Consider the following 22,947-nt stretch of genomic DNA (forward strand, 5'->3'; position numbering starts at 1 on the left):
TGAAACACCATCAGCTGCTATTTCCAGAATGATACCATCTGACATTTAGGTCATGTCTTCCATTCAGAGCAATCTCAACACCTCCTTTAAAATAGAAATCACCTCAATCACTGGTGAAGTGCAGTCAGCCCTGGTATGAGAGATGCTATAGTTTAATTCTGAATAGCAGCTCTGTGCAAAGAGTGAACACTTGTTTTCTCTCCCAGTCTGCTCAAGCAGTCACATTTGTATAAAAAAACACACAAACCTTTCTAGAGCTCCACTTGTGGGGGGACCTGTTAAGCCATGGAGTACGCATGTATGAGGACACACAGAGCTTATTTCTGGTCAATTCCTTTAGATTCTTGTGCAAAATATTTTCCACTTATGTCTGAGCTAGACTGTGTTGGTTTTGCGTGGCAAGGTTTTGGTAGCGGGGGGGCTACAGGGGTGGCTTCTGTGAGAAGCTGCTAGAAGCTTCCCCTGTGTCTGACAGAGCCAATGCCAGCCGGCTCCAAGACGGACCCGCCACTGGCCAAGGCCAAGCCAATCAGCGCCTCTGTGATAACATATTTAAGAATGAGAAAAACAGTTAGAGAGCGCTTTTGCAGCCAGAGAGAGGAGTGAGAAGATGTAAGAACATCTGCAGACACCAAGGTCAGTGAAGAAGGAGGGGGAGGAGGTGCTCCAGGCGCCGGAGCAAGATTCCCCTGCAGCCCGTGGTGAAGACCATGGTGAAGCAGGCTGTCCCCCTGCAGCCCATGGAGGGAGGATGAGGGGGTGTAGAGATTCCACCTGCAGCCCGTGGAGGACCCCACGCCGGAGCAGGTGGAGGCACCTGAAGGAGGCTGTGGCCCCGTGGGAAGCCCATGCTGGAGCAAGCTCCTGGCAGGACCTGTGGATCCGTGGAGAGAGGAGCCCACGCCAGAGTAGGTTTGCTGACAGGACTTGTGACCCCGTGGGGGACCCACGCTGGAGCAGTTTGCTCCTGAAGGTCTGCACCCCGTGGAGGAGACTCACGTTGGAGAAGGCCGTGAAGGACTGTCTCCCGTGAGAGGGACCCCACACTGGAGCAGGGGAACGATGAGTCCTCCCCCTGAGGATGAAGAAGCGGCAGAAACACCGCGTGAGGAACTGACTGTAACCCCCACTCCCCGTCCCCCTGTGCCGCTGAGGGGGGCGGAGGTTGAAGCCGGGAGTGAAGTTGAGCCCGGGAAGATGGGAGGGGTGGGGGGAGGTGTTTTTAAGATTTGGTTTTATTTCTCATTCCTCTACTCTGTTTTGCTTAGTAATAAATAAGATGAATTCCCTCTCTAAGTTCGGTCTGTTTTGCTCGTGATGATAATTAGAGAATGATCTCTCCCTGTCCTTATCTCGACCCGTAAGTTTTTTTTCATTGTACCTTTTCTCCCCTGTCTAATGAAAGAGGGGAGTGATAGAGCGGCTCTGGTGGGCACCTGGCCCTCAGCCAGCGTCAACCCACCACATATAGACACAAAGCTTTACAGCTATGGAAGTAACACACATGACTATGGAGTCTCCTAGCAGAATCTGTTCCTATTAGGATTAGGATAATCTCCACCTTCTATCATTTAAGACTTTGACTTTACAACTCTCTGTGCAAGAGACTTGAATGACAGGAAACTCATGTTAACCCAACACTACCTGTGAAATGTTAACCTACCCACCATCTGATCAGCTGTACAGGAAAGAACCCCTTATACCAGCAGAACTCTGTTATCAGACATTAATTTTTGACAGTAAAATAGTAGAGAAGCAAAGTATTAGCAGCACAAAACAATAGAAAAATGCAAATAATTTACTTACTGTCTTCAGATTTCCCCTCACTGGAAAAAATTCCTTTTGCCTTTCAAAAGAAAAAGATGATGGACAAACTCCTCAGTATGAATGTAATACCAAAAGGAATCATTCAGCAGTAAATCTACTTTTACAGCTTTGGTCATTCATGAGAGTTTTGGTCATGCTGGGTGACTTACCTTTTGCATTTTCAGCACAGAAGCATAGTATTTTGACCACCAGTCAATAACGTTTTCAGCTGATTCATCTGCAATTGTTCTTTTTCTCCTCTTTGTTGACCGTCTGATGGATTTTTTCATATCCTACCAATGCATGGGGAAAACACTGCTGAAATCTAGAACTGATTGAAACTAATCACCTGACTCATGACATCAAGCATGAACAGATGAAGAAAATGAAGAACCGGAAGAAAATGTCAACCTCCAAGAGCTAAATAAAATGCAATATGAATTAGTGTCTCTGTCTTCATGGTCATCATATTATTAAAGTTATCTCTACATTACCTAATGATGATGCCAAAATTTTGAACATTTGAGACATTGCCACAGGAGCAACTCATGCAACAGGCGAATCTATACAGAGAAATGGGTAATGTTTTAAGGGATGTGAGCATTGAGATACAAATTGGTTTCTCCCATTTAAGTCTGCAAGTACTTTAAGAACTCCCATTATTACTTTATTGCCTTTTGGAAAAAGAAAGAGTCACAACAGTTGCTACAGTTCAGCTGTTCTCTTCTTACAAAAAGCTAAAATCTGATCCTGAAAATCACCTGCTCCTGTTGCAAATCTTACTAGGTTCGTTCTAGCCTAAGAAGGATTGGCCCTTGTTAAACAGAGTGTTTCATCCTACACCCTTACAAAGAGTTGTCAATTTGGCTAGGGAGACCAAAGAAAAGATAGAAATAGAAAGGTGGGAATGACAATTAATATGACACAGACAGTTAAATTACAGGTTTCCCTCTAGGAATCATTTCTTACTATACTTTGCTGTTGTACATTAAATTTGTTCTGTAACAGATGAAGGATCCAGAGTGTTGTTTATCACTAGGGAACAGGACATCCCTGCAGTTTCTTTGACCTCCTAATTATGAAGGATGCTGGAAATATCTGACCACTGAAACATCAAAGGTTAAAGAAACATACTTCATGCAGCTGCAGAAACAGCTTCTGAAATGAAATTCAGTCCTGTGTCCTCTGTTTTTATTGTTGTTAATAAAAGAGTGATTGTGATGGGAGAAACTACAGAGAAAGGAGGAGCACATTCATCTGTACAAAAAATACAGTGCACAATCTAGAACATATACTGTACTGTAAGTGCCATGCTGACCGGAATTGCCTTGTTTTCCTGTACTTTCCTATATGCTTCTACCCACAGACTGACACCAGTTTTATACTTTGACCATAAGATCTTTTGGAAACAGACTTTGTGCTCCACATTGGTACAGCATCTAACAAAAGGCAGCTTTCATCCCTACCTAAATGCCATGGACACAGAAACAGTCATTCACAGAGTTTTGCAATTAAGCAGATCATTCAAGGCCAGGAAAAACAAAAATCCTACTACTCCAGTAGTACTTGCCCATGGGATGACCATTTAGCACAAAAGGAAAGAAAGGAAGTATCTATTAATGGAAGTAATGAAATTATGTGGGGTCAAAGCTGCATTGCTAACTAGTTCTCTCAAGGGCCAGCAAGATAGCGTGGGTGTTAACATCAGTACCCAGAATCTCTAATCCTGAGTTAAGTAAGAGATTACCGTTTTATAGGGAGGGCTAAAGTGTGCAAGACTGCAACAGAAAGTTAGCTGGCAGTTTCAGCTATACCCACCTTCTGTTTTCTGTCTTTCCCTGGTTCAGAGGCAGAATGCTCTGGTTCAGTGGGAGGAACTGTTGCAAGATGTGGGTCTGGCTCTACCACTGTACATTTACCCTGCTCCACCTCAGCATAGACATGATCAGCTAAAAATGGTTCTTCTTGGGATAACTCAGCAGGCTGGGATGACTCAGGTGAAGCTGAAACTGAAAATTTTCGAGTTAGGTAAGATTTTGCCAGAAACGTTATCATCACATTTGGTGATCATCAAATGATCGTATCATTAAGGGTTTGACCCTACACTCAACACAACAAAGCATATTTTCTAAGTATGTGCCTAGTATTAAGCCTCTGAACAGGTCCTTTGTCTTTTTATTTGGGGTCAGGATTGGACGTTTACCTTTCTCCATTTCTACAATGTCTAGTCTGTTCGGTGTAGCTTGAGGACGCAACTGGGTCTTACATAGGAATTGCTTAAGGTAATTGATGGTGTGCGTTCCAACAAGAGTACTCCTCCCAAATGCTCTCCAGTCGACCACACAAATGCTTAGTGGCGGATGCAAGAGTTCATTTTCAGGCAGCTCCTATGGAGGAGGGCAGATAGCAGCATGAGAATTGCTAGAGAATATAGAACAGGTGTAGAATATTTGTTGTGCACAGCAATGAGACTATTAGTCTTCCCTCCCTTCTTCTCCTCAGCTATTAACATACCCCAAATGCAAAATGCATATGGCATAAGCAATATAGTTCTGACCACAGTTTTCTGCCAAGTCTGGAGAAAGCCTTGTCCTTAAGAAAAGAAAGTGTGCTGCTGAGTTCAGTCCCATGCTGTCATATACAAGTATATCTCTTGGTAGAGTAAACTGGGAGTATCAGGAACATTTAGAAGGAATGAACGCTGTGTTGGAAGTTGTGAGTCTCAATGCCACGGCCGCTTTATTGAAGACTATCAATCCTATCTGCGTCAGTTTGCCCAACCATGAGATGTGGACACTGGGTAGTTACATGCTTTATGGGATGAATTACAAAAGGGAAAATGGCTCTTTGGACATGTGACATACAATGGAAGCTAAAAATACTGTAGCAACCATACTTCAGTATCCAGGTTAATGTTATGATATCCTTTTGTCTTATAAATAAACTTCTCTCTTGATGCTAGCAAGTAGAGAAAATCAAACAGATTTTTTTTTCTGATGTTGACCTTCGTCTACTGAAAGTACCAACTCTTATAACCCAGCCAACAGGCAATAATTAAATTTCCACTCCATAACAGCAAGTGTTACAACTTGAAAAGGTCCAGAGCTCCTGAGCCAGAAATTATCAATCCCCTTAAGAGCCCAGTAACACATGAAGAAAAATTAAAAGAATTGAAAGAAAATAAAGGAAACTGAACACTACCCTGAAAAATGGGAAAGGAGGAGGAAAAAATACTAAAAATATCCCTGTTATCTGACAACAAGTTCCAACCTATCAGTAAAAATCTGATTACAACATAATTCCTTGCCTACTTGGGACATAACATGAGGAACATCATCTTTTATCATACATTTGTAGCAGGAGTCTTTTAAAGCATCTTCAAATCAGTAGATTTTGCATAAGAACTGATGTCCCTTAGTATTTAATCAAGACACAGAGGAAATTATTTGACATGAAAGGAAGGAAATTAGTAATTAACACTTTGTCTAACCAGAGAACAGACAGGCAAGGAACAGCATGCTGTACGTACCACTTCAAACCAGTCTGCAAGGCCACTGAAATTGGGATTTTTTTTGTAGCTCTGGATGACAGAGGATTTCACTCCTTTCCCCGCACATTCGATGAGAACCTGAGGGCGATCTACAGAGAGGAGTTGGACTTTCTTCAGCTCTCGAACACCCCAGAACAAGACCTGTGGTGGGCAGAGAGAAACATTGGTAGCCTGCAGAGACCGCTCAGTCTGGGGGAAGCCACTGCTGGGATCCCATCACCTCATATCCCTTTTGGAATGCAGGACTACCAGAGAAAAAACAAACAACTTAAAATCTGATATCCAATAACCATCAGGATTATGGTGGAAGTTAAAGCAGTTAATAACATCCAACTGTTATCAAGGAGTTATTGCCAACAGCAAGCCATAATAATCAAGTTGGCAAAAGTAATCTTTTCAGCAGGGCAAGGGGACAATTCATCTGAACAGCAGGGACTAGGTTTGTTTAAAATGTCAGAGCTGTTGAAGGAGCAATCAAATCCCATATGAGCAGACGTGATGAAGAGGTTTGCCAGCTGAGCAAGCCCTGATGTCTACAATGGATGGCGGGAGGTGTCCAAGCAGCTTTCCTTCAAAGGACCGTGCTCCTGGTCTGGAGGACAAGAAGGAGACTGGGTCTGCAGGAAAAATGTGACTTTATACAGCACACCTTAAGGGGTCCTGAAGGAGAGGGCTGGGGCAGCGACAGATGGTTACGTTACGGTTGGTGAGAGAAGCCGTCATTCTCATGAACGTGAAATGAAGACTGGAACCAAAGGGAGCATGGGGGTCTTTGTGGACAACTTGAATGCTTGCAGGACTGAGCATTTGTGTGAGTCAGGGAGTAGCAAGGGGCACTGGAGGTGCGTGAGGATCAGCGAGATCCTGCTCTGTTGCCAGAGGTTCCTGGTTGAAACTGGGGCACGCTTCTGTAGTTACAATGGCTCCATGGCCTTTTCCACTACTGTGAAATATAGTGTACAATATCTTAACAAAAATAGTTGTGTTTACATTCATTCTGTGGCATTTCCTTGCTGGATACCCCCCAGAGTTCATATTTCACTATATATACGTGCACTTCAGCTATAAACCCATTCTTGAAGCAATTTAACTGTCTGGATCTGAATGCAGTTTCCCTGCTTTTAAGGCGCCCGAGGTATCAGACTGAGGAGTGGAGTTGTCCTGGGCTCCCTCCAGGACCAAAGGAGGCAGAGACGCACTTCCAAATCACAATTTAATGTATTTAAGAACTGGATCACTCTGAGAGGGTGGCTGCTGTGCTCAGCTGTCCAAACAAGTAGCCTACAGTGAGGATGCTTCTAAGCTGGGTGCCTTAGAGCTATGAATGTCACAGCACGGTAAAACAGAAAATGTACAAGCAGCAAAAAGCAATTGTACTGCAGGGGCAGTGGGAAGGCCTTCATAGCACAATACTTAGAGAACACCTAAGCTTAAGGATTTAAGTTGTGCCTTTAGCATCAGCAGAGTAGTTCACAGGCTTATTTACATCACAATGTCAGATGTAAAAAAAGAATAGTGCTAATGAACTCTTTTCTATGTACAGAAAACAATAGCTTAACTAAATGATCTAGCAGAGCTAATAATTGTTCTCTCCTTTTCATCAGCTCAATTGCTTTATCTTTTAAGGCAAAGCTGGAACTGCTTCTGGGCTTCTGAACAAGTATTTCTGGGGAAGAGCTACCAGGTAACGCAAGCAGGGTCTGACTTGGCACAGCAAAATGGGCAAATAAGCAGGTGGTGTGAAGGCTGCAGGGTGGGTGACAGAGTGGTGAGGCTGGGCAGCATCCGGGCATTACACCAACACGAAAAGCTGCCACATTTCCCTGCTTTCTAACATAAGTGGACTTTGGGCCCAAATTGTGCAAGAAAGGAGGGGAGAGAAGATGCAAACATTTGTACGCAGGCAGGTGAGATCGCCTGGGACCCAGAAAAAGCCTGGTAGGTGGCTGATGCTGAACTTCATCTCCAGTGAGGGCAGCTGCAAGGGGAAGCTCTCCATCTCCTGCAGACACTTCTGGGCTGCACAGAGCGTGCGTCCATCAGCCACTCTCTGCCATGGGTGCAGTCCCTTCCCAGCACGCCGGGACTGAGATGTTGTCTTTGCTGGCCTCAGGTGGAAGCACTGCCTTATGTGCCCAGCCTCAGAGAATCAATTTGGTCTGAGCTTATCACATTTATTTTGGGAACTATATGATATTTTTACGTGATTCCTATTGATCAGGATTTTAAAGTCATCATCCCTTACTGTTACAGTTCAATAAGAGAGTAAAAGGAATTGAGATTTGAAAATGGAAATATTCAAAGTAACTTACCTCCACTCTGTACTTGCTTAAAACAGGTCGGATGTTAGCTGGGACTGGGTAAATCTGGCCAATATCTGGTGGATCCAGTGGGGGGAGTCTGTCTGGATCTGACTCAGGAATCTGAAAAATTAAGCAGTCATAACTTAGGCTGGTTTCTGGAAGGATAAAACCAGTATTAGAAGTATCTGTGAATGGTACATAGAACATATCAGTTTAATGCAGTTTTACAAGACACGTTGCAGAGCAGACAGGTTGTGCTGTGAGAGGAATGTGACCTGGATTGCCGTCTGCCCTGCTGTGATGTCAAAATACTTGGCAGAAGGAGTATTCAATGGATTGGGTTTATGCATCTTTCCGAAAAAAAGGTTCCTTTGTCCTAGGTGGACATAATCTGCCCTAAAGATATGCATGTACTGAAGCATGGTAATTCTATTTACTAAAAATGGAAAGCATGGTGATTCTATTTAACAAAAATTCTGAACAAAACTACTTAGAAGACTTTCACAGGGAAATTGTAGAGCTGGTTCTAGTTAAAAAGGCTGGTGAACAGAAAATACACATCAGCTAAACTGCACGTTTGCCAGACAGACATAATGCTCCGCAGTCAGTATGGAGTAGCAGTCCTGCATTATTGCATGCTGTCACCATTTGCAGGACTTGCAAATCATATCTCCAGCATTAGGGCTGGGTCTTCTCTGTGCAACTACTAAAATCTTGCAGCAGGCGGCACTTATGTTATTTGCCTGTGATTGCACATAAGCCTGCCCCACACTGAGGAGCTTCTTTGGGGTGCATGACTGCCCTGCGCCAGGCGGGCGGGAGGACAGCATGCTCCACTGCAGCTCTGAGGCTTGACCATCTCTTTGCCTCTTGCCATGCTCCAGGATCTGCTGCCTCTTTGGTTTTCCTTCTGTGGGAAAACTCCCCGGCTTCTTTTCCCAATACCAATCCTAATTTTCAACAGTGTATTTATGACCTTCTCAGTCCATGCAGGGCAGATCTGAAGCCTGGCCTGATTTAGCATATTTCTTCATAAAAGAGTTAAAGCCAGGACCTGACGGTCACTCCTACCAGGAGCTCAGGCTGTGATAGCAAGAGCAACATGGCTTTCACAGGTGAGGTAACAACCTACAGGCAGAGCTCTCCTCAGCTTTCTCATGAATTATGGTACCTGTAGTATACTGTACTTACAGCTTCTGGGAAACAGAAACACAACTTCTGGAGTGCTTCCTTGTTCCTAAGCTAACTTGTCGCTATTGAAAGGTGAAGCATCTGAGATACAGCTCTCAAAGGACCTGTAAAGTTGAAGTCTTCTGCTTTTAACTAGGCCATCTGTCTGTAATTTGCAGCTGTGTACAGTTGTGTGGGAGTTTAATTAGCATAAGGGAGAAAGGATGTGTTCCTTAGTACCTTGTAGGTGAAGGAGGAGATGGGTGGATAACATATCTTCTAGCATAGCACCTGCAGCATATGTGAGTAGTTGCATTGACAGCAATAATTCACATGCACATGTTTACTGCCTTTTATCAGTAAAAATCCAAAGCAATTCATTTAATAGATTTTGTGAAAACTTGAGGCTAGTGATCTAGGTCTAGTTTTGTTGTTCCCCAATGTATCTGGTTTCTATCAGCCACCTCTGTGGTGCTGTTTAAAAAGCCAAACAGAAACATTGAACTTTGTGAAAAAATACCTGCCTGCCTAGAAATCCACTTGTTTAGCTTTAATTATATTCAGAGCTTCCAAGTGTATATTAACTGATATTAAATGCTCCGAATATTTACTCCACAATAGATTAACTAACTGGTACTTTAAAAAAAACAAGAGGCAAAGACCACCTGAACCAGATCACATACCCTATGTCATGTCCCCGCACAGTTTACATCTCAACGTACCCACTTTCATTGCATTATCTGACTTGGGTACTGATGGCATATGAACAAAAATATATTAATGTGCACAATATAGTGACTTATGCATATTTAATTTCTAAAATGCATGATTTTATTTATTTATTTAAACTAGAACATGCATAGCTATTTGTGTCTTGTCTTATAGCTGTGAGAAGGGATTAGTTCCCAAGGACATGACTTAGGAGAGGAAGGCTGGTGAGATCTCACATTTGAGGACAGAAAGAATTTTATTAAACTGCACTCCAGGACTGCAAAACCTAAGACTGATATCAAATCAAGATTCCCTGGATCTTCACTTTCGTTCTTTTTAAGTATTGCAGTTAGTTTAACAGTTCTGCAATATATTTCAAGGTCCCCAGTTTTCCAACAACCACTAGCGGAGTTGAGAGTGCTTCTGTATCATGCAGTGAAACTATTAATTTCAGTGAAATGAGCTTGGCTGAGGACTTTGCTTCATGTCCACAGTGAAACTGCACAGAACAAGAGGTGAAGAATGATTTAGCAGTCAAATGACAATAAAGACCCACAAAGTGTGTTTATAAGAGGATTTTGCTTTTTTGATTAAAAAAAAATAAATCAGTAAATTCTGAGATCACTTTGGGCAAAATCAAGACTCCTAGTATCCATTAGTCTGTATTTTTTTAGTCTATTATTTTTCTAAATGCCAGGATGCTTTGTTATAAGAATAATTTTATCCCTCCAGCATAATAGCATTCACTTTCAGAAAGGAGCATTCACTTCTTCCACAACACTTCTTCAGCTGAAGCAAACAGTACCTGCGGATCAGAGTTATCAAGCACGGTATGTCATGGACAGGTTATTGGCTCAGAATGAGAATAAATTAGCGATGAGAGATTTTTGTTTCCATTCTCACAGAGAGTATCATCAAGATTTCCTTGATATTGCAAGGAGTCACCGGCACATCACCTCTGGGAGTGCTTTGAAGCCTGGCAGATGTTTTTTTATATATATATCTTTTCCTGAAAATGCCTTTAATGTCCATATTGTTTTTTTCTGCCATGTGAGATGCTCTGCAGTGTTGTCACTGAGAAGAATAACACAGAGTGGGAAAATAAAGACTGCAGGGTCTTTACTTATAGTTCTTATCAACTCTCTAGAGAAGTCTTAGGGGTATATTTGGATATAACCCAGAAGCAGTGCTGCTTCTCTTGTCCCAAAAGATGGAAAAACAAAATATAATGCTCTCTTTGTTCACCAAAAAATGGATTTCAATAAAAAAGGGGGGAAAATATAGCTAAGGTACTAGACTCTATCCCTAGGTGCCCACCATAATGAGGATATGCTCCCTGTGGTGTCATATTTCAGGCTTTCACCAAGAACATAATTAGCCCATCATGCTTAAAAGCCTGTTTTATCTCAGGAATATCTTTAAAATGTGTCAAGGAGCTCCATGTTTTGCCCATTTCAGATTTCAGAATGAACTGCTGTAAATTTTCAGCAGAGAGAAGTTTCTCATAACTAGCAGGTCTGCAAATTCCACTGAAATTCCCTGAAATCCCAGGCATGATACACCCCACTTGTGCATCTGCTGGGCTAGCCCCAGAGGTATACTGAATTTGCCTTTTCTCTCGGAGCTGGAAACCAGCGTAACATTTCTCTTAATATGCTAGGATTATCTGAAAACTCAGTCTCCCTAATCCAATCCTTATTATTCACCACTCCCTTTCCTAAGAGAGAAGATATTCTTGAGAGCTTTGGGGTTGCTGAAGTCAGTGCCATGCGCTACTCCAAAGAGCAGGTCATTGCAATGGCCGTGTGAGTTTCGTAGTTGTTTCTCAGGACAAAGCCCAATTTAGGACGGGGCAAGTGATGGGCAAATGAGGCTCACAGCATGTGAGGGGCTGGTGGTGGTGTGTGCATGGACAGTGGCCCTTGGCAGGGTGGGGTGACAGAGATTGCATGGGGACTGTGAGGTTCAACAGCAGAATGATCCTGCTCCAGTTGCAATTCCTGCTAATTCAAGAGGGAGGTGGTCCTCAATACCACAGTTGCTTTTGTGACCCCAGGGTGTAGAAGTCTAATGCTCCAGAAAGATTAGTTTACCTCCAGAAGCTCAAATGTAGCAAGAAGGTCTCCTCCAGAAAGATTTCCACAATACACTGGATGGTAAGCAAGTTTAGGTGGTTCATAGTTTTGATCAGCAAGTCTCACCACAGGGGCAGCCACTGTAGACCCAATATATTCTGCTTTACCCTAAATAAAGGAGAATATAGGTGTCAAATGCATTTCAATTTCATAGCTGTCATTAGGAGCCAAGATGATACAGAGTTTAGCATTTGTGAAAAAAAACCCAACCAAAAAAACAACCAACAAACCTTCTCCTGAAGTAAACAGTAAGGCAAAATGCAAGGCAGCTATGAAATGGAGGAGCTGAGTACTTATCACCTCTTCAGAGCATCCTTAGTTTCTGAGCTCTATACTCAACCAGTGAGACTGTGTCAGAGTTTGCATGGTCAGAGATAAATCCATGTCTCCCCAGACTTAGATACAGTATTTATAATTGTGAGCAAGGGAGGTGGGGGCAAGATGCTTCTGCTTTCTCTAAGCCAGTCTTTGGGAGCAAGGTTCACTTGGGAAAAAACAAGGCCACAGCTTTGCAAGGATGTAAAGTGAGTCTCAGGGCTGTTTTCAGATGTTGAACTGCAAACCACTGTAACACAGCTCCATTCAGCAAGGTCATCCATTCATGCCTATTCAGTGACACAGCTTTGCTTTCACACTGGCACTAAGATGTAAGAGCCCAGGTTTTTTACTAAGAAGTATTTTGAGTTTACCACTGCATCGTCATCGTACAGCTCGATGACGATCTCTGGTGGGAACTGAGCGATCTCCTCTCTGTTACCATGAAGCACAATCCTGTTGAAAAGCAGCATCTGGTTCCAGGTGGGGGATAACGTCTGAGAAATGATCTAATGAAAGAGAGGAAATGTTTAATGAGCTATGAACTGGTTGCTGGGGAGTCCTTCAGCAGGACGCGCTGTTCTGCTGGTGACGTCCTTTCTCACAGCCTGAACAATTCCTTGTCGGAGACACCACATTTTTCAGCAGCTGTTCCCAGCCAGAAGGATATGATTCTTTCACCTTGAGGCCAGTATCTCGAGTTTCTCCATTTCCCTGTTTGCCTCACAGACCCCTCAAAAGCATATCAATACATGACCACCAGCCTGTGTAGACAAACCTCAGTATTAAATTTAAAGGAAAGATGTTGATTTAGAAGAGCAGGTGCTTGTCCAAATTATATTAAAATAAAGCCTTTGCCCTAAACAGGGGCCATTTTCACTTCTCCAGGGTACTTTTTTTCAATCTGGTTTTAACTTCAGTGTAATGACACATAACACTTTTTTTTTTTTTTTTTAAAGGATATTTTAATGAATCACTCATAATAAATTGATACTTATTAATTTGTTGTAATTTGGCTTATGTGGATGCTTATGGCGTTTCATTATTGACAATGTTTTAACTGTCTTGGCAGGAAATATATTTAACAAAGATAACATTTAAAGAGGAAAAATATGCCAACTGCAAAATGACTCATAACCCATTATCATTCTTTTGAATGGAAATAGGGCTCTTGACTACAGTTTATTGGCACTTGGCTGACAGTCTTCTAAAAACATGCAAGTTATTGGCTACAGTATTTTATTCAGGCAGTGAATAAACTTAATACTTCTGTACCTATGAAATCTGAAATCCTGTTTTTCCTGGGCAAAATTCTACTTTCCTGAATCTGGTGCATCTAAACACTAACTTCATTGGCTTCATTCACCAAGTTTTATTACAAGTTGAAATCACATAATAGGAAAAAATCGAGTCATACCCTTGAGGCAAAAGCAGCACAAACAGATACCTACAGCTTGAAGCAGAGAGATTTTTGTTTGTTGCTCCCTTTGGCACGTGCTACAGAGCTTGCTTTGTAAGAGAAGGAGGTGTCAGAGGAATTTTAGAATGAATTAAATTAAAACAGTCTTCTGTGGAATTTTCTGGGAGAGAGGCTGCATTGAGGGGGGGTTAAATACTTTTTCTGAAGCAAGGCCATATTTGACATAGCCAATTCTGCATGTGGCATGGATTTCAGAAGTCCCAGGACCATTTTAACTCCAGGGTAGTTGTAGAAAGTTCAGGACCTCTGAAAGTCAGTCTTCATGTTCTGCAAGGGACCATCCTGCTCCTTTGCCAGGGCTGTACTTCAACCCTTCTTGCTGGAGCTCTGTAGAAGTTCCCCCTTCTCTCTAGAGACTCCATCAAATGCCCACAGGAGATCATTTGCCCCTGGAGATGCCTGAGGGAGATGTGAAACCACTCCTTATGGGGACATTTTTGCAGCATCAAAGTGGTGTGGAAAGTCTCACACCTTTCTGTTTTCAGCTCATTTCAACTTTGCCACTCTAAAACCACCAGTGTGCTTTGCCAAATTCCACCACAAAAAGCCATGCTGGCTCACATGGCTACAGCAAACATCTTGACTCTTTGCTCAGTCATTGCACACATAGACTATAGGAAAAGAGAACCATGGGGGTTCATCCTCATACCAAGCAATGACAAGAGCCCAAACTTAAAACATATAGAAAAAGATGTAGAGAAAGTTGATTCACTTGCTACAAAGTTCCAGTAGCCCAGAGAATCTGATATCTGAGCTAAAATAACCCAAGATTTTTCCTTTTCATGGCTAAATTGGAAAAAATAGAAGTATTTTCATTTACTGAAAGGCTTTGGAACTTACCTTCGTGGTCTGGCAGTGTGATGTGAAAGTAACTTTTGCAAAAGGATCGGAAAGTCCAGTGCTGTCAGCTGCAATAAGCCCTCTCGCCTGATACATGTGGGCTCTCAGCTGGAAGAGGTGCGGGGCTATGACATTGCAAAGAAAACAGTGATGTCAGCTTCATGGAAATGATGCAGCACATAGGTAGGAAGGGAAGATTCATCACCTGCTGTGCAACCAGGATCTGACAGGAGGAATTGTTTCTAGTGCTATGTCACTAAAGAAACATCTGAGACATTCAGAAGTTGTGTAAGACTTTTGTATTCACTTAAAATCAATGTCTCATGCAAGTCTGTACTGCAAGGTTGTTAACTGCCAGTTTTCATCTCCCATCACTGGTGTATCTAGTAGCTGTTCAATGCAGTAGCTTCATCAGAAGAGTTGAAGGATGTTTCCTCATTACAAGGAGACAGACCCATGGGACAGGGAACAGACATTGGAGCGAACAGGTCCTTTCTTTCCCTGACATCTGCAAAGTGTCAGCAGCAGGACTGATGACTTGGCGATGAAACCAGCCTTTTCTGGTGAAAAGATGCTAAACCATGATCATCTTAGAACAGTTACTTCAAACAGAGGTTATGTCTTCCTCTGAATTAGCGCTTTTGAGGCCGTATCTCATAATTGTTAACAGGGAGAAGAAACAGTGCCTTACTTTTATACAGCAGGCAGGCAGGTGAGGGCACCACACTGTGCCCTGAGTTGGTGTTAGATGGTAATTCAGTCTCATATCCTACAGGCAAATTCTCCATGATGCTGTGGGCATAGCTGGCAGGTCCAAGCCATAGGTAGATGTCCACCTTTGCCTGCACAGTCCAACCCAGTGGGCGCTTTCCTGGTAACTGAAGAAAAAAATCCACCCATCACCAATGAGCTCAAGAAAGAGAGATGGCTGGATGCTGAGTCCTACAAAGTCAGAGTAAAATAAAGGAGTATTCACTGAGCTGATAAACGGCATTTCTCAGTGCCCCTGAGACTCATTTAGCACAAGGAACTTCTGTGATTCTTAGGGAAGAAATGAGCAGTTTGCTCAGCTGAAAGTCTATGTAAATGGTGTACTGGCTAATATGTAGAGGTTTGTGCAGGCAACCTAAAAGGTGCAAGCGTGTCAGTGCTAGCTGATACGCGACTGTTCTCAGACTTCAGCCCACTTTCCATTTCATGCAGTTTTGCTGGTCTCCAATAGTTAGTCTCATGTATTACTAAAAATATTACTCCATTGGGCAGGTCAGAAAACATTTTTCAGTATAAAATGTTACTAGTCTCAACAAACAATGCTATTATTTCCTTCCTCTCCCTTCCCACTTCATCTAGCTCTGCTAAGCTCAGTGTTTAGTGTTATCTGTTCCTAAAGGTAATTCTTGATATTGAAGGGGCTGGAGAGTTAATTATGGTATTTTTTTTGTTCATGCAGGCAAATACTACTGTGCTTAGCAAGCACCTATGGCAACTATCAGGAGCTTAGATATTTCTATCTGCTCTTTAGCTGTGCTTTAAGGGAGTGCTCCCAGCACTTCCAGGTGAAAACCCACTAAAAAGTCATTATATGAAGTTACTGTTATCATCTTGTGTGTTTGGGCTTTTCCTGATGGCCACAGTAACAATTCCATTGCATAATATTCCGCTGCCACGTACTACCTGTCACACTGCCTTTGTAGGAGTATATCCACTAAGAATTTCCTTCAAGATGAATAATCCCGTGACAATATTTTGGACATATATTGCACAAACCTAGGCACATTTTAAGTAGCAAGGATAAACAACTGCTACATTACCTCTGAATACCTAGGTTTCCTTGCTACCTGAGTTGCTGCATGCTGATGTCTTAACAGTCTCCTCCCGGACTTTCACATGCTGCATTCTGACGTCTTTGCCAGCAAAGAGGCTGTACCTCTTCTATCTCTTTATATGTACAGCGAGAGAAAAACAATGCTGTATACTTGCCATAATAAGTAGTGAGAGAATTAATTACTCAAACACCAAAAGTCTGGTAATGATGCAGTGCTTAAAGAAGGACAAACATAAATGTAAGAAGCAAACATTAATAGATGGCAGATATAAATACGTACACATTTTTAGTACATTACAAGGATGAGCCTGTAAAATACAATCCCTGGAAGAAATTTGAATACTGAATGCTCCCCAGGCATTAGCTGCATTTGAGATTGCCCCAAACTTACTTTCAGGAAATGGGTTTTAATCTTCCCACAGTCCTTGCCTCTCTGCTCTTTTGCTGGGGAATAGAGTATGGTTTTTGCTGGGACTCTTGCATACGCAACTCTCTTGTTGCTGCTGAGCATCCAGATGAACACATCAGGCACCGTATTCTGCGGCTGTTAAATGATGAGGAATATTGAACTACAACTGAATTCTTTCTATGAGTCACCACCATTATTTTTTGTTACAACACTCTCCACCAAGAGCTGATTCCCTCACGGCTCCTGTGGAGCGGCAGATGTGCACCCAGATGAAAAGAGGCTGTCGCTTCATGCTTTGCAGTCCAAACCTCCATTCCTAAGCACAGCCGAAGGTAAAGAGCTTTGTAGAGTGATTAAGAAGCACCCACCCTATTAATCATTCCAGGAGAAACTAAAACTAAAAATCTGGATATGACTCTGTCTCAGAAATAACTTACCTACAGACTGCATAAGCTGAAAGTTGTATAGTATAGATGAAGTTGAAGTTCTGACCATGGAAATACCATCAACTTCATCTATACTAGTAAACCAAAAAGGACCAGGGCCAAACTCGAGCACTGGCATACAATCATCTATTCTGCTTGTGAGGATGCTCCACGCCTTGCCCTGCCTCAAATAACATTTCCCCAAGCAAAGCCTGAGCGTGGTTGGAAGCAAAGGCCAGCCCAGGGACTGTTCCCAGGAGGCACTGTGAGCAAGGTCACTCTCTTTTGGGAAGGAAGAGAATTTGAGCATTGGCTGCAAACCATGCCAGGCTGTGCCACTTGCTGCCTGAGCCAGGGAATAGCCATGGCCTTGTTTAGTTTGCTCGCACAGACAGCTCTCAGAGGGACAGCATTCCACTGGCTGGATTTTGGTCTGACCAATATATCCGTTCTTCTGTAATTCTCAGGCTGGATAACACGTCTAAGCAGTGCCTGCACAGTGAAGTATAGTATAGAGACCCCTGAGCCCATACCAGTCCAAATCACTACAGCCATACAAGTGGAGACATTAACTCAGATCAGAAAGCAGGCTGTCTCCAAACCACCAGTACACATATGGGATGACCTTATTTAAAAAAAAAAAAAAAAAAAAAAGAAGAAGAAGACTCTGTACTGCATCTTCTCCAACCAGATAGCCTAGTGTTTCCTACTCCAGTCTGTGAACAGCTCCATTTAATGTGAAACAGAATTGGGTCCAAATGTCTAAAGGAGAACTCTTTGGATAGCCAGGCCAGGAGTTATTATTCACATGGGATTATGAAAATCAAAGTCAAGTCCTGGATTTTAAATTTTTCTGAATTTCTTCATGGATTACCTCATCAACCAAGAATCGAATTTTATCTATAAAGCTCTGAGTCTCACGCATCATTTCATCCAGTGGCATCTTCTTTTTCTGCTGCTGAACAATTCCCTTGGCATCACTGGACATTGCTTCCTGCAGTCAGGAAAGACAATATGTATTTTTTATGCATTATCAAGTAGTTTAAACTGGACACAGAAGGAGAAAAGAGTCTTCGATTCAAGTTGAAAAAAGAAGATGGGAGGCATATGGTTCAAGGTAACAATTACCTTCTTTGTCACAACAGAAAGTATGGAGCTCTTTGGAGCTGGATAACATAAAATGTGAATGTTCTCCATTTTCTCTTTGTTTGTATGTATGGAAGTCCCAAGAGACATGTGATTACCACCTAGAATTATAGGGCCTCAGTCCTGACAGAAGTCACAACCAAATTCTGTGCTACAAACAGTAAATAAAGCTAATAAACATTCAGACAACCTCCACACAGTTTGATTTCTTCTCACTGGTTCCCTGGAGGAGGTGACTAGGTCCAGGAATATCAAATGCCAGACTTTACTAGTCTTGAAGTTCAGCCCCACCACAGTAATTAAATGCCTAACAGCAGTGTTAATTCAGTGGTTTTCCACTGAATTCAGCATCATCCCATTTTAAGATGCGTGGGAAAGAAAAAACAGCTCATTATTATAATGTCTTATTTGTATTAAAAACAACAAGTTCTGAATTATTTTAGGATATCTTACAACTCTTTATTAAGCACAGCAGGGTTTATTAAAAAAAATGCTCTTGGATACCATATTCATATTCATTACAAAGCATTCCAGTATGGTGAAATCAAATAGAAATTAAAATGTATACAACCAGCATGCTTTCAGTTAACATCATTGCATCAATGCTTAAAGGAAAACACACACATACCAGCTCTTGCTTGAACAGCATGAGTCTCTTTTTGTCCAAAGCAGTGTAGTTCAATCCTTTGGGCTTCTTTTCAGCAATGGTAATGAAGGCCCTAGGAGACAAGAATAACAGATTATTTAAATATGGTTTTGGTGGGGGGGTTTTATGTGAGCTGCTAAAATACATTGGAATGAAATGTTCTCTGTCTGCTGCAGTACATGAATAGAAGACAGACATGCTGAAATTCTTTAAAATAAATATTGAGCACTGATAACAACCAAATAACAGAGTCCAAAAACTCTGTACCACATTTCAAAGAAACAGGGTTAACAAGTAGAAATTAGGGTTTATGTCTATTTTGAGCCCAATCATGTCATCTGACACAGAGCCCACTGGGTGATTTATCCCAACATCTGAAATCCTTTGTATTTATCTTAACCTTGTCCTTTTTAACAGTATGTCTATCACACACTTTATTAAATCCTACTTATCCCATATACGTTCTATTCTTAGAGCCCAGAAAGACAAAATAATATGACAATGATTGGTAGTAGCCTACTGTCAATACTGAATATTGAAAATAATAATAAAGTATTTTCTCTGTATAAACTGCAATTTTGGAAGGCCTTTGCTTTTATAAAGAGTAAATAAAATATGTATCTCAGTAAGTTTACAGTATTTTTTTTTAATTATCATCAGTTTCCTTGTCTAGCCTCGAATTTGTAGCCAACATATGAAGTTGATTTTCTGTATGCCTTTAGTAAATGTAGTTACCTGCTTTGATTGATAAAATAATTTAGGGTCATCCTCATTTTCTCCTCAGATGCAATCTCTGAAACCTTGATCAAGTCCTTTACTTGATCTAATGATTCTTCCTACAAAAAAACATGAAAAATCCATTGTGTAAAGGAGGGCACTTTTTGTCATTCTGCCAGTGTTATAACACCGTTATTCACCGTATGACTAGCGAGAATGTGGGAGGTGACTTTGTAACCTGACAGAACAGGACCTTTGATATATCACTACGCTTGAAGTTTAATTGAGAAATGGAGTCTGTTCTTACAAACTAAAATAAATGGCTGGATTTCCAGCAAGGCCTGTGGGTGTTTAGGTACACTGACAAACATATCTTTCCATATATATATTCAGATGCTTAATTTTCAAATAACTAGGTTTGATATATTAGCCTATAAGCCACTGTCTTCTCATTAGACAGCCTTGCATGAGCATGACTTCAGTGTTGATGCTCGTGAGGATAAATGAGGGATGAATCAGACTCTTAGTCTGAGTGCCCCAAATTAAAAAAATTCAACATTAGAAGTCACTTTAAAAAAAAATACTTCTACTTTCTTGAGACTGTTCATAGTCAACTTTAAACATGGGTAGAGAAAAACATCATCATCGGAAAACACCATGACTAGGATATCACAGTGACTGCCCATAAGACAATATGGCATTTTGTCTCTATCAATGCTTCTAGGAAAATTAAAATCAAAAAGTGTCCTTTAAAGAGTCTCCAGCATAAACATAGGTTAAACCATGTGGTCTGGGCAAGAAGACATCAGAGGAAAAGCCATAGGAGACAGCATTATTCTATATCTCATAGATTAATTCTTTGAATGTTCTTACAAATAAAACATTTCTGAGAAAAGAAGACAGCCCTATGACCAAAAATGCTACTCTTTCACAAAATGAACAGGAAGGGATGCAGTTGGGGGAATTTTTGAAGGCCTGTTTTGGGGAACGCAACCTCTCAGTGCCATACTCTGCTGAATGCATGAGCCTGGGAGGATGGTTGCCATTTACCAGGTGATCCGCCATTTTCTCAAGAGTGTTGGAAGAGTATAGACGAAAGGTCTGGTCCCCCCAGTAGCTCTTGACGCAGATACAGGGCTTCCTCTCATCGTATGGCAGGTACTGGTAGTTCCTGTGACAACAAGTACGGAGCAGATCATAAAGGTGAGAGAGGAGTTCAGAGGGAGGCATGGGAAAGAAAAACTGTTTGATGCTCTCTCACAGCACAGAAACCAAAGACACGGCAGGATGCATTCACATGTGTTAACCAGCAAATACTGGGATGAACAAATGCAAGCATCAGTTATTGCTACCTGTGAGATCCCTGAAGAGAAAAATCTTGAAGTCAATGGATCTAATTTCAGTGCTTTCCAAGGTGGGAGAAAAGTCAGGCAAAGAGGCATGCAGAGAAGCTCTGAAATACCGTTAATAGTGGGCAGCAACAAGGGAAAAAAGAGCAAAGATTAAAATCTGATCACCTCTTAGCAATGGCTCCACACACGGCACAGTGGGAGAGGCATGGCAGAGTCTCACCACCACACTGCTTTCACAAGATGCTTTTTTTCAGAAACAGTAGCTAGTGAAGATTGACATTCCTTGGCAGAAGCTCATCTGCAAGACCCTGCTTCATAAAAGTGATACCAAACTCATAATAACTCAGTGATAAAATGCATCTGTTGCTCTCTCTTTTCTCACTTTTTATCTTAGGTCCAAGTTGCCATATTGACTCTTTTTGTAATGCTGCTTTCTTTGGGTGTTCAGCTGTATGAGTGTCTTGCACTGCAAAAAAATGAGCAAGACGCCAGCATAACCAGAGGCTCTGCAGACTTTAATGCACATCTGCCACAGTGGTGAGACTGCTGTTTTGATTAGCGTTGTGGTAGGCACTACGTCAAAACCATGTACCTGATAAGCACCTTGTGACCCCTTTATATATACTGTGGCCCTATGAAACATCATGCTCAGCCATACTGGATTTAACACTAGAGGTCTCACCATTTTCCTCACTAATGGTGGGACAGAGGAGAGCTTTTTCATTGATATGAAGCTCTATAAACTGCTTTATGTTCTGGGAATGGCTCTAACCCAATGCCAGCAATACATGCTCTGCAGCAGAGAAGACACTGTACTAGAGAGCTATTTTCTGGTGTATACTTGTGTCATGGTTTAACCCCAGCTGGCAACTAAGCCCCACACAGCCACTTGCTCACTCCTCCCCTGTGGAATGGGGGAGAGAATCGGAAGGGTAGAAGTGGGAAAACCATGGGTTGAGATAAAGACAGTTCAATAGGTAAAGCAAAAGCCGTGCATGCAAGCAAAGCAGACCAAGGAATTCATTCCCCACTTCCCATCGGTAGGTGTTCAGCCATCTCCAGGAAAGCAGGGCTCCATCACGCCTAACGGTGACCTGGGAAGACAAACGCCATCACTCTGAACTTCCCTCCCTTCCCTCTTCTTCCCCCAGCTTTATATGCTGAGCATGACGTCATATGATATGGAATATCCCTTTAGTCAGTTGGGGTCAGCTATCCCGGCTGTGTCCCCTCCCAACTCCTTGTGCACCCCCAGCCTACTCACTGGTGGGGTGGGGTGAGGAGCAGAAAAGGCCTTGGCTCTGTGTCAGCACTGCTCAGCAGGAACGAAAACATCCCTGTGTTATCAACACTGTTTCCAGCACAAATCCAAAACACAGCCCCATACCAGCTACTACGGGCAACTCTATCCTAGTCAAAATCAGCACAACTTGCCTTCAGTATTTCTCCACAGAAACTGATTCCCTAAATAACAAAGAATAAAACTACCCAAGACTCCTGCTCTTCACAATCTTCAACAACTGGCAGAAAAAATGGTTGCACTTTCCATTTCCTCTCTTCTGGGAGAGGCTGTGGTATCAAGAAAGGAGAGTGCACTTGGTATGGAGAGAAGACTTGACTTATTCAATTTCAAGGTCTCTCTGAGCACAGCCAAATTTTCAGAAAGTCCTGATCATCCACTCCTGAAATTCAGAGCCCCTGTAGGCTGAGTTGCCTAAGCATGGGCATCCACCTGTGGGCCCAGAAGGGGCTGGGTCTCTCATGTTTGCTTGTAAGGATGCCTCAGATAGATACCCTAAGTCATTTCAGATAGAACTGGGTACATGTGTTTCACCACTAAGCCAAGCCCACAGAAACCAAATCACTTGTCCACTCTTGAGCATCCTATCTGTAACTCCTAACTTCCACACATCCGTAATAGATTTATGTGAGAATTTTTCTGTTTAAAAAGATGAAGATCTTCTCTACAACTTCATTTTACTGCCCTATGGGCTATCAAAAGAGAAACAGAATTTCCCATTTACTTTATCTTCAATAACCTACAGAGAGGTGACCATTACCCACTGAATTCAGTGCATAGCAGAGCTACATAGGTCTCAGGCAAACATTAATTTTGG

General features: G+C 42.1%; 1 protein-coding gene across 2 annotated transcripts in view; it reads right to left on the bottom strand.

Moving 5' to 3' along the window:
- FER1L6 (fer-1 like family member 6) overlaps nt 1-22,947 on the bottom strand; it is a 101,233-nt gene that overhangs the window by 29,431 nt on the left and 48,855 nt on the right. Inside the window, exons 14-28 of one of the 2 annotated variants that reach the window (XM_075743379.1) lie at nt 20,529-20,649; nt 19,497-19,597; nt 18,744-18,834; nt 17,844-17,963; nt 16,527-16,679; nt 15,002-15,188; nt 14,311-14,435; nt 12,365-12,499; nt 11,634-11,783; nt 7,669-7,779; nt 5,336-5,497; nt 4,010-4,193; nt 3,625-3,815; nt 1,977-2,099; nt 1,807-1,846 (exon numbers count right to left, since the gene is read on the bottom strand). In XM_075743379.1, coding sequence (XP_075599494.1) covers nt 1,807-1,846; nt 1,977-2,099; nt 3,625-3,815; nt 4,010-4,193; nt 5,336-5,497; nt 7,669-7,779; nt 11,634-11,783; nt 12,365-12,499; nt 14,311-14,435; nt 15,002-15,188; nt 16,527-16,679; nt 17,844-17,963; nt 18,744-18,834; nt 19,497-19,597; nt 20,529-20,649 — 1,994 coding nt within the window. The remainder of the gene's footprint in view (nt 1-1,806; nt 1,847-1,976; nt 2,100-3,624; nt 3,816-4,009; nt 4,194-5,335; nt 5,498-7,668; nt 7,780-11,633; nt 11,784-12,364; nt 12,500-14,310; nt 14,436-15,001; nt 15,189-16,526; nt 16,680-17,843; nt 17,964-18,743; nt 18,835-19,496; nt 19,598-20,528; nt 20,650-22,947) is intronic. The other variant, XM_075743380.1, reaches the window with a different exon arrangement.

This window comes from Balearica regulorum, chromosome 2 (assembly GCF_011004875.1).
Source record: "Balearica regulorum gibbericeps isolate bBalReg1 chromosome 2, bBalReg1.pri, whole genome shotgun sequence".
Taxonomy (NCBI): Eukaryota; Metazoa; Chordata; class Aves; order Gruiformes; family Gruidae; genus Balearica; species Balearica regulorum.